We start from the raw sequence: 12,212 nt of genomic DNA on the forward strand, positions 1-12,212 counted from the left end.
TTGGCTAAGTGTCTATGATATACTGCACTCCCTGTGAAAACCCCTGATGAAGGAGACAACATTTTCATCTCTGAAACCCCGTTGGGTTAAGGAAGTTGTATCATTCCTCTTTGCCATTTTTTTGTACATTGTATTGCATCCTTGATCATGTGTTATATATGTACTTTTTATCATGTCTTTTTCAATACATTTACTACATTTTTTCTATAACTTGATTTGGTAGTGCCTTTAAAGTCCCACCCCTTTGGGGGTTCCTCCTTTTTTTCTATCTCGTATCCAGTCAGTACATACAGAAGCACATGAAAGTCATATTTTTATCTTCTTAATTTAAATGTGGAAATAGATAATATACCCCTGGGGTCCAGATACATAAATACATTAAATATGATCCAAAATGACATCCTCATCCCATAAATCAAGGAGTGGGTGGTATAGTGCGATCTGAACTAGCCCAAGAATCCCAGATTTTGGCAAATTTTTTTGGGCATCCTCTGGCCTCGTATGTCAATTTATATGATGGGATTGCTTGGTTGATGATGGTGAGCCAAAAGGCTATAGTGGATGAGGATTGAGATTTCAAAGATTGAAGTTTACTTCCTCTTGAATGTAGAGGGTGTAATCATGATTTTAATATTTGTGAAATAAAGATTGTTATTAACTTTTAATATAAATGACCTTATGTTATGCCTACAAAGTCCACCTTGTTTTGAGAGGATAGGGATCTCTTTCTCTGCTCTCTTTTTTTTTTTTTTTTTGTGATAATCATAATAATACGTATTATTTTTTTATTATTATTACCATCATTATTATTAGAATAATAATTATTATTATGATTAATACGCTAACACTAATAATAATGATAATTAATATCATCATTATAATATTAATAATAAGAATATATTATTATTCTCCTTTTTCTTATTATTTTTATTTGAATAATAATAAGAATTATTATTATTTTTAAAAAGACACAAAGAAACCCTCTAGCGGGACTTTTTAGGGCAATGACTCAAAAAATAGTGTGTGCAGACAAAATGTAGAAAAATATAGAGTTTAATACAAATTATGAAAAAACATCAATACATAAAAGCTTTTTTCAAAACTGCATTATAAATTGATGTCATAGATAGAAGAGCATATTCACATCACTGTTTACAACACTCTGTACAATTGCACATGAGTGTTGTATCTTGGTTAGCTCAACATATGCTTTTTAATATAACACGCTGTTCTATGTTTGTGCAATGGCTATGGATTTTAATGGCAATGTATCTCATTTCAGATAGTGAGATTCGTTCTCTTGTCTCTTATTTGTTACGTCTTTAAACCTTGGTTGTGTCCTGAAGAAGCCTAACTGCGAAACGCGTAGACGCACAAGGGCTCACTGTACAAACTGTACTATTTGCATGTATTTCGTGCTTTTTATCCTTTTTGAACATTATGTTTATATTTTGTACTTTTTTCAACAAATGTGATCAATAATATTTTTTTGTGATCTCATTGTTTCCTTGCCTTTAAAGTCCGACTTTTTGGTTACTCCAGTAGTACCCTTCCCCTTTCTCCCCTAATTTACGGATGTGGCAATTTAGTGCTTCCTTCTTTCAATTTCCCTATTTTTTGTCTGCATGCACTATTTTTGGAGTCATTGCCCTAAAAAGTCCCGCTAGAGGGTTTCTTTGTGTCTTTTTGATGTACTATTAGGGAAATGGGCAATTTCTCCATCTCTCCACTAGAAATGAACTATTTTTGTATTTCTTTTTTTTTTTTTATTATTATTTTTAATCATATAATAATGATGATACGAATCATCATAAATTGTCAGTTTTACTGTGTTTTTTTTTTTTTTTTGCATCACAATGAAAGTTTCTCAGGCTTTTCTTTCACCTTGGAAACTCAGTCGCCATTTAATCCACACCAACACAGAGGAAACATACAAACTCCAGGCAGACGCCTTCCCTAGAGGGGATCTATTTTAGAACTCCAGTGCTACAAGGCTAATGAGCTAAACACCCAGCCACTGCGTTCCCCACTAAAATGCTGACTTGCCACCTTTGCACAGCACAAAGATTGTGTTACCGATGTGCTATGGAGATCTGCATGCGTATGCATAAGTTCTGTACTGCTGACAGCTCAGATCATTATATATTTCATTTCATGTCATAAATCCTGCCCCCGATTCCAAGGCAGTAACAGAACTTTTTTTTTTTTCTTTTTTCTGATCTATCAGAAGGAGAATAAAATGGATGAATATTTAATGGGTACATTAAAGTGTGAACCATGATGGTGGGTACAGGGAGTCTCCAGAGGAAATCATTAGAGCAGATTAGAATGACCGGGAGGTGCGGACGTACCTGTGACATTATAGTGATAGTGGAAGCAGTTGGTGTTCAGGACGCACGGCTCTGTCTGAGACGCCTCGGGACACGTCTTCCCATTCGCAGGAATCCTCAGAGGAAATCTTGTCCTTGACCGCACCGAAGAAGAGTCACACGACTGAGGGAAAGAAGAGACATTAGAAGACTTAATACCTCGACTAACACATTCAATGTTCACAGCACCCAGCAATGTGGACTGAAATACGGGCAGAATAGGTTTCATTTAAAGGGCCACCGTCTTTTTGCAGTTGCACCTTTGTTATTTGTTAAAGCGGAACCCTAGCCAAAGATAACATGATAAAAAATGAACCGGCTCCTTGAAATCAGCAGGACTTTTGTATGACTACCAACATTATTTACAGTTCTTTATACTTATTCTGCCAAGAATACTTAAATATGACAAATTGAATAAAATAGTTCTGCTAAAGAACCTCTGTAGGTTATAAATATTCCTATTTCCAATGTCACTAGCAGGTAGCTCTGCAGAGGAAATGTGAAGAGTGGAATATAACAATTCTCCAAACTGTGGCCCTTTGCTTGCCTTTATCCGGCCCTTTAGGTACTATTCCTCCCACTGAGGAACTACCGCCATCAACAATGAGGCACCATTCCTTGCACTGACACCAACAGTGGGGCATAATTCCTTCCACTGACACCAATGATGGGGCACTATTCCTCCCACTGACACCAATGATGTGACACTATTCCTTTCACTGACACCAATGATTAAGCATTATTCCCCCCATCAACACCAATGATGGGGCACTATCCCTACCAGTGACATCAACCATGGGGCATTAATCTTACCATTGACACCAATGATGGAACACTATTCTTTCCACTGACACCAATGATGGGTCACTGATCCTCCCACTAATATCAATGATGAGGGACAATTCCCTCTCCTAATGACTATAGGCACTATGTCATTTTTTTACTCTCACTGATCACCAAGCCTGAACCGATTTTTTTCTCCCTTTGACGCCGAGACATTTTCTACTCACACTGGCCATTGGCTGGCCCTCCTAAAGCACTATTCTTTTCACTGATATCAGTGATGGGGTACTATTCCTTCCACTGACTCCAATGGTGGAGCACTATTCCTTCCACTGACACAAAGATGGAGCACTATTCCTACTATTGACATCAACCACAGGGCATTAATCCTACAATTGACACCAATGATGGGGCACTATTCCTTCCACTGACACCAATGATGGGTCATCAATCCCCCCACTAATATCAATAATGGGAGGGACAATTTGCCGTCCTACTGACCACAGGCACTATGTAATTTTTTTACTCTTACAGACCACCAATGCTGAACCCATTTTTTACTCACATTGATGCCAAGAAGTTTTCTACTCCCACTTGCCACAGTCCAGTCTCCCTAAAGTCTGAAGGACAGTAAACTCTCCTTTTTTTAGGAAGTTTGGAGACCCACCGTTCTAAAAAAAAAAAATTTTAGCTCATGCATTTTGGAAATCCCAATGTCACTGGTGGGTAATGGGTTAAATGTGTATATGTTTTTACTTAGACCAGGGATCCTCAAACTACGGCCCTCCAGCTGTTGCGGAACTACACATCTCATGAGGCATTGTAAAACTCTGACATTCACAGACATGGCTAGGTATGATGGGAATTGTAGTTCTGGAGGGCCATAGTTTGAAGACCCTTGACTTAGACCCAGGAGCTCTGGTAGGAGGACCATTGATACATTGGGAGGTCACAGGTAGAGTATTTCAGTTTTCTGGAAATTTTCTTAGACCAAGGGCCAATGGCAATATGACATTATAATAATTGTAACCCCTGATCATACAGTAATTGAAAATGGACATAATTGCACTAAATATGACAACATCCATCTAAAATGGCTTATTATCAGCAATGCAGGTCTCTCCACTGGCTAGCTTTCCAATTGCTATTATCTAATTGATGAAATTACGAATATAAACTGGCACTTGCCAATATTTCAATGTCTCTTTCATTGTCTGCTCTCCAGTTATTTAATTTAAATGCTTAATTTCTTCACTCAGTTAATATCAAAAGCCCAAATCTGTCTCCTCGATAAATGTCCTACTGATGAACACACAAGCAAAATTTATATGTTACAATAAACAGACATGCAATTACTGGTAGAGTGTCATTAAAGTAGAACCCCAACAAATTATTTTCTCTATGGATTCCCTACGTTTCCCCAAATCCATATAAAAGAAAATATTCTTAATTTTTACTTACCCTATTCATGCTCAGCCCCTACCTTCTTCTGAAGCCCAGCACTGGCAGTCCTCAGAACAACAGTCATTCTGCCCAGTTGCTGTGAGCCCAGCCTGTTGTTTACAAGCCCTCTAGGGGACCCTCATATACTCCAGTGTGCATTAGCAAGTCAGAAAGAGCTGCCCCATTTCTTGGCTGAAGGACATTCATTTCCAGCCCAACAGCTCTTGACCTACCCATTCCATTCACTGGGTTTCAGTTTTTTAATCATGGAGGCTCAGGATCACATATGGTAATTACCTAGGGCCGGGGTCTGCAATCAATCGATCACAAGCTACCCGTTGATCGTGGGCAGGTGATGGGTAGACCACGTCCCAGGCCCTATATTGAGGACTTGCGCTAGGTGCAGGTCCTTCCAACCAGTCTCCTCTGCCGCTCTCATCCTCATGACAGAGCGGGATGCAGCACAGCTCAGGACAGAGGGAGCTGCCTAGGTTAATCTTTCAAGTTAACTGGCAGGTGATTGTTTGCTAGGACACAGGGCAGTCCTGGAAACCAATCACCAGCTTGTTAACGTGAAAAGTTAACTCCATCAGCTTCCACTCCTGTCCTCTGTCCAGAACTATGCTGTCTCCCGCTCTCCACTATGCTGCACACCTGAATATGTAGGAACAGTGAAGGAAACTGCTCTATGTGTGTGTGTGTGAGAGGGAATGATGTGAATAAGGCAGAGGAAACTACTGTGGGGGACATAGGACATAGATTTGGGGGCACAGGACACTACAGTGGGAGACACGGGGCACTGCTTTGGGGTACAGAGGACACTACAGTAGGAGGCACAGGACACTATTGTAGGGGGGGGGCACAGGACACTACTGTAGGGGGCACAGGACACTGCTTTGGGTGGATAGGACACTATTGTGGGGGGGGGGAGACAGGACACTGCTTTGGGGGGCATAGGACACTACTGTGGGGGGCACATGACACAGGTTTGGGGCGCACAGGACACTACCATGGGGGATCATGTTAAGAGGGGCAGAGAATACTACTGTGGGGGATGATATGAAAGGGGGGGGTACTACTGTGAGTGATAATGTGAAAGGGGCAGAGGATACTACTAGTGTGGAGGATGATGTGAAGAGGGGGAAGAGGATACTACTGTGAGGAATAATGTGAAGAGGGGCAGAGGATACTACTGTGGGGGATGATGTGATGGTGGCAGAGGATACTACTACTGTGGGGGATGATGTGAAGGGGGCAGAGGATACTACTACTGTGGGGGATGATGTGAAGGGGGCAGAGGATACTACTACTGTGGGGGATGATATGAAAGGAGGGGGGGTACTACTGTGAGTAATAATGTGAAAGGGGCAGAGGATACTACTGTGGGGGATGATGTGAAGGGGGCAGAGGATACTACTACTGTGGGGGGTGATGTGAAGGGGGCAGAAGATACTACTACTGTGGGGGATGATATGAAAGGAGGGGGGGTACTACTGTGAGTGATAATGTGAAAGGGGCAGAGGATACTACTGTGGGTGATGATGTGAAGGGGGCAGAGGATACTACTACTGTGGGGGGTGATGTGAAGGGGGCAGAAGATACTACTACTGTGGGGGATGATGTGAACGGGGGAGAGGATACTACTGTGAGAGATGAGGTGAAGAGGGGCAGAGGATACTACTGTGGGCAATGATGTGAAGGGGGGAAGAGGATACTACCACTGTGGGCGATGATGTGAAAGGGGCAGAGGATACTACTGTGGGGGATGATGTGAAGGGGGCAGAGGATACTACTACTCTGTGGGATGATGTGAAGGGGGGCAGAGTATACTACCACTGTGGGATGATGTGAAGGGGGGCAGAGGATACTACTTTGAGGGATGATGTGAAGGGGGCAGAGGGTACTACTGTGAGGGATGATGTAACAGGGGGGGGGTAAAGGATACTAATACTGTGGGGATGATGTGAAGGGGGCAGAGTATACTATTGTGAGGGATGACGTGAAGGGGGGCAGAGGATACTACCACTGTGGGCGATGATGTGAAAGGGGCAGAGGATACTACTGAGGGGGATGATGTGAAGGGGGCAGAGTATACTACCACTGTGGGCGATGATGTGAAGGGGGGCAGAGGATACTACTGTGGGGGATGATGTGAAGGGGGCAGAGGATACTACTACTCTGTGGGATGATGTGAAGGGGGCAGAGGGTACTGCTATGAGGGATGATGTAAGGGGGGGGGGGGTAAAGGATACTAATACTGTGGGGATGATGTGAAGGGGGCAGAGTATACTATTGTGAGGGATGACGTGAAGGGGGGCAGAGGATACTACTTTAACACACTGTGTCCTTCAGGCCATCCTTTTATTGGGGGCTTGATAGTTTATTTTTTTTAAAGAAAGGCCTGCTTGCCCCTCCCACCAGCTATCTGCTGCCTGCATTGTATTGATAAGCACTGGGAGCAAGTGATAATGTCACTGGGACTAAAAAAAGGTGTAATGAAAATGGCAAGTTTCTTATATTTAATTACCAAGTTGATAAGCGGAGAGGGAGCAACCAGGGAAGGCAAAATATAAGCAGATTAAACTTCAGCTTTCAGAAAAATTGGATCAAGAGTGAACATACAGTACCATATAATCAGATCTGTCGAATGTAATAAGGAATTTGATTGTTGCCTATTTCAACCCATAGGGGAAAAATGTCCTTATTAAAATGGTACTAATCTCCGCTTTTTGTCTGGTACCTACAGGTAAGCCTATGAGGCTTACCTGTAGGCACAGTGGATATCTCCTAAATGTGCACCATTTAGGAGATATTCCAATGTGTAGCAGCCTGTGACATCACTATTGCATGCGCACTGTGCTCTCAATGGACATCACACTCAAGTATGTATCAGGAGTGACGTCATTGCAGCTCGGCCATTTAAATGCCCAGAGCCTGCGAACCCGGAAGGAATACCGGGTGAAGATAGAATCCCAATCAGCGGTGACAGCACGCCACTGCCAGGATCCATTTTATAGGTACGTTTGTCATAATTCATCATTATAAATAATCAAAAGACGGGGATATTGGCGCTGCTTGTAATAAGTATAACATATATATCAACCAACCGTGATAATGGTAAATATACGATGATATATGTGAATATGTGAATCTGTTTGGGACAGTAGGGAGAAAAAAATGTGAATCTTTAGACACTATAATGGGTTCCTATTTTTAAGCAGATGATGTGTTATTTGTTCAGGACAAATAATGATAAAAGTGTGAAAAAAAGTGTGACCTATATACCAATAAAAACACTCTTTATCCACATCAAGAATGGTGCATGATCACAGAGTGGATAGTGGCTGATAACCTAGTGTTGATAAGTGAACTCCTAATTTGCAAGTGAATCAAATGAGAAAAAAAAAAAAATTTATATATATATATATATATATATATATATATATAAAATGTATAGCATCAAAAAATATGCAATCATTAAATAAAAACTGTGGAGCAAATAGATTGCTTATTACCTAGTGAATCAAACAAAAACAAATTATATATATCAAATGTACAGAAATGATGAAGGGGAGGCTGCAGCTTTATTCACCTAAGCACGGAATTTTTAGTTTTTTTATATAGTTTTTTATATAATTCATCATTATGACAGTCTGAAGGGGGGCCATCTTTTTTCCAGCAACTTTACCACCGCTTTAACAAAAGTCCCAATAAACTCCTTTAACTGGGTCAAACAATTATAATTTTTGTCACAAAAGTGTTCTTATTCTTAAAGGTTGTTTAGCACACTAAAGGTTACTTAGAAATGCAGCTAAAAATTGTAGTAAAACCTGACATTGCTACATAAAGTTCACTTTGTCCTTTCATATAAAATTATGACCAAGAAGGTGCTGACACATAATCACATAGAGGTAGCGTGCACTTTTCAGCTTTTTAGAGAACACAGGCTTTGAACTTAATAGTTTATAGTTTATATTTTTCATTCTATAGCTAGCAGTCATTCTAGGGACTGAAGCATAATACAAAGAGCCATTTGCAGAAAAAAATGTAAAAGGAATGCTGCAAGCCATTATAAAGCCTATATCAACTAATCAAATATATATATATACAGTGGGGAAAATAATTATTTGATCCCCTGCAGATTTTGTAAGTTTGTCCACCTACAAAGAAATGAAGAGTCTATCATTTTTTATCATAGGTGTATTTTAAATGATAGAGACAGAATATCAACCAAAAATCCAGAAGAAACCCACGATGCAGATGTTATAAATTGAGTTGTAGTTCAGTGAGTAAAATAAGTATTTGATCCCCAAACAAAACATGACTTAGTACTTGGTGGGTAAGACGTTTCTTGTAGTTATTGACCAGGTTTGCCCACATCCCAGGAGAGATTTTGGTCCACTTTTTTCTACAGATCTTCTTTAAATCCTTAAGGTTTCTTGGCTGTCGCTTGGCAGCTCAAAGTTTCAGCTCCTTCCATAAATTTTCTATAGGATTAAAGTCTGGAGACTGGCTAGGCCGCTCCATAACTTGTGCTTCTTCTTGAGCTGCTCTTTTGTTGCCTTGGAGGTATGTTTTGAGCCATTGTCATGCTGAAAGATCCATGACCCATCTTCAGTGTTTTGGCTGAGGGAAGAATGTTCTCATCCAAGTTTTTTCAATACAAGGCCCCATCTATTGGCCCTTCAATGTGGCAAAGTCGGCCTGTACCTTTAGCAGAAAAAACAGCCCCAAAGCATGATGTCTCCAACTCTGTGCTTGACTGCAGGGATGGTGTTTTTGGGGTCATAGTCAGCATTTTTCTTCCTCCAAACACGGTGTGTCCCCCTCCTCAAGAAGACACATGTACAGTCATGCCAATGAACATCTAAATGATTGAGAGAAGGATTAGGAGACAGTGCTGTGGTTGGATGAGACCTAAATTGAGCTCTTTGGCAATAACTGGACTCGCCGTGTTTGGAGGAAGAAAAATGTCGATTATGACCCACCATCCCTACAGTCAGCATGGAGGTGGAAATATGATGCTTTGGGGTTGTTTCTCTGCTAAAGGTACAGGCCGACTTTGCAGCATTGAGGGGCCAATGGACGGGGCCATGTATTATAAAATCTTGGATGAGAACCTTCTTCCTCAGCCAGAACACTGGAGATGGGTCGTGGATGGGTCTTCCAGCATGACAATGATCCAAAACATATCGCCAAGCCAACAAGGGAGTGGCTCAAGAAGAAGCACATTAAGGTCATTAAGTGGCCTAACCAGTCTGCAGACCTAACCCTATAGAAAAATTATGAAGGAGCTGAAAGCTGAAAAGTTGCCAAGAGACAGCCAAGAAACCTAAAGGATTTAGAGAAGATCTGTAAAGAAGAGTGGACCAAAATCTCTCCTGAGATGTGTGCAAACCTGGTCACAACAACAAGAAATGTCTACCTCTGTGCATACCAACAAGGGTTTCTCCACCAAGTACTAAGTTATTTTGAGTTATTTTGAGGGGACAGCAAATTTACACTGTTATACAAGCTGTACACTCACTACTTTACATTGTAGCAAAGTGTCAATGTTAATTAAAAATATAATAAAATATTTATAAAAATGTGAGGGGTGTACTCATTCTCGTTGTGAGCCTCGAGCCAACTATCTCAATCCCAGATGTAGCCTTATATAGGGAAACGCGTCAGAAGGAGCTAGGAGCTGAGACCTTACTGTGCTCTGTACTTGGCGTACTTCTCCCTACCACTTATTTTTTATCTAATTGCTGTAAGTGCATTTATTTTATTAAACAAATCATTATTTTTGGACGTACTGCACGATGAGTCGTTCTTCTTATTATGTATACAACATGGCCCAATACTAAGAATAGCTAGCTCGAGGCTCACATTGAGATCTGGTGTGGAGATTGAGGCATCTATGGTTGAACATATGATCCACTTCCACACAGTGCCGATGTACAGCTGAACCTGGGACATTGAAGGAAGCTCTGCGATTCACGCTGTTCATGATTTCTTATAATCTAGAGATCGTGGAGATTTGGTAAGGGGCCATTTTTTCTATTTTTGAGCACTGGTGGAACACAGAAGCACTTTATTGGATGTCATTATTAAAAAAAAAATTGGGAACAGTGCACCTCTACTCATCAGTTTTTCTTTTTTTTTGAAAAATCGTTGGACGCAATTTTTTTTTTATTATTTGTTTTTGGACATTTATGTTGATATATCACATTGGTGTCTTTGGGACATACTGCACAGTAGATTTAGAGTAATGAACAATATGGACACCAAGTGGCACATTTTATGTTTGTTTTATTTTTTGTCACTGTTACCAATTTGCTAGCTTGAGCAAGATAATTCACCACAATGATTTGACTATCACTGTGTTCACTATTGACAGAGTTTGATATCTTTTAACTGACAGCTCACTTTTATTTTATTTGAATGTACCAAGTTGATCGATCAACTTGGGTACAACCAGCCTGCCGGATTCGCTTCCGATTATCGCAAGCAGCTGCTTCTCCTCCGGGAGAAGGAAATTGCTCAGCAGGAGGGATTCCCCTGTCAACACTGTCTGTGTTGATGGGGTGATCGTGCAAATTTCTTTCCTGCAACCTGTGGCTTCAGGAAAGAAATTTGCACTGTCTATGGGCTGCCTAAGTGGTGCCAGCCTTGCCCATTATCTTTTGCTAATCTACTCAAACCCTCCACTCTTATGCCCTGTACACACGATCAGATTTTCCGACAGAGAAAGTGCGATCGGATTGTGTTTTCGGAAATTCCAATCGTGTGTGGGCTCCATCGGACTTTTTCCATCGGAATTTCCGACACACAGAGTTTGAGAGCAGGCTATAAAATTTTCCGACAACAAAATCCGATCTTTTAATTTCCAATCGTGTGTAGACAAATCCGACGCACAAAGTGCCACGCATACTCAGAATAAATTAAGAGACGAAAGCTATTGCCCCATTTATAGACCCGACGTACGTGTTTTACGTCACCGCGTTCAGAACGTTCTGATTTTCCGACAACTTTGTGCGACCGTGTGTATGCAAGACAAGTTTGAGCCAACATCTGTCGGAAAAAATCCGATGGATTTTGCTGTCGGAATGTCCGATCAATGTCCAACCGTGTCTGTAGGGCATTAGATTTCTACTACATAACGGCTAGTCATTCTTAAGTCCAAGATAAGAACTAGAAGGGCTAAGTAGACTCGGATATCCCAGGTATTGTACAAAGAATATGGGACAGCTCTGAATTTCCACCAGGGTCAACAGGTTTTTTTACACTTATATAAAAATTAAAACAAAATGCTTCTACTGGTATATTTAACAGATCAATATTTAGCAAATAAAAGATGTTCATAATGAGGGTACATACACTTTATATGTAATGTGATTAAAAAATTTGAGATCAACCTGCTTCCATTTGGTTTGCCACCTTGGGCCTATGTCCCTATGTCACTAACGTGAGCCTAGCTATAGACCTCGCCTGCTTGGCGTCGGCCTTGTCATAGATGGGTAGCTGCAGAATTATGTTCGATATAGGATGGGCGTGTGAAATTTCATTACATGCTAATGGAAGAATCCTACTGCATTAATTTGCCAGTGCTGGGTCTAAGATTAGAAAATCCAT

The 12,212-nt window shown here is 40.8% G+C and overlaps 1 protein-coding gene across 2 annotated transcripts in view; it reads right to left on the bottom strand.

Annotated features, from left to right (window-relative positions):
- The window catches only part of THSD7B (thrombospondin type 1 domain containing 7B), an 807,368-nt gene that overhangs the window by 147,228 nt on the left and 647,928 nt on the right, over positions 1-12,212 (bottom strand). For both annotated transcript variants that reach the window (XM_073634254.1, XM_073634253.1), the window contains exon 19: positions 2,352-2,493. In XM_073634254.1, coding sequence (XP_073490355.1) covers positions 2,352-2,493 — 142 coding nt within the window. The remainder of the gene's footprint in view (positions 1-2,351; positions 2,494-12,212) is intronic.

Source organism: Aquarana catesbeiana, linkage group LG06 (assembly GCF_042186555.1).
Source record: "Aquarana catesbeiana isolate 2022-GZ linkage group LG06, ASM4218655v1, whole genome shotgun sequence".
In the NCBI taxonomy this organism is placed as follows: Eukaryota; Metazoa; Chordata; class Amphibia; order Anura; family Ranidae; genus Aquarana; species Aquarana catesbeiana.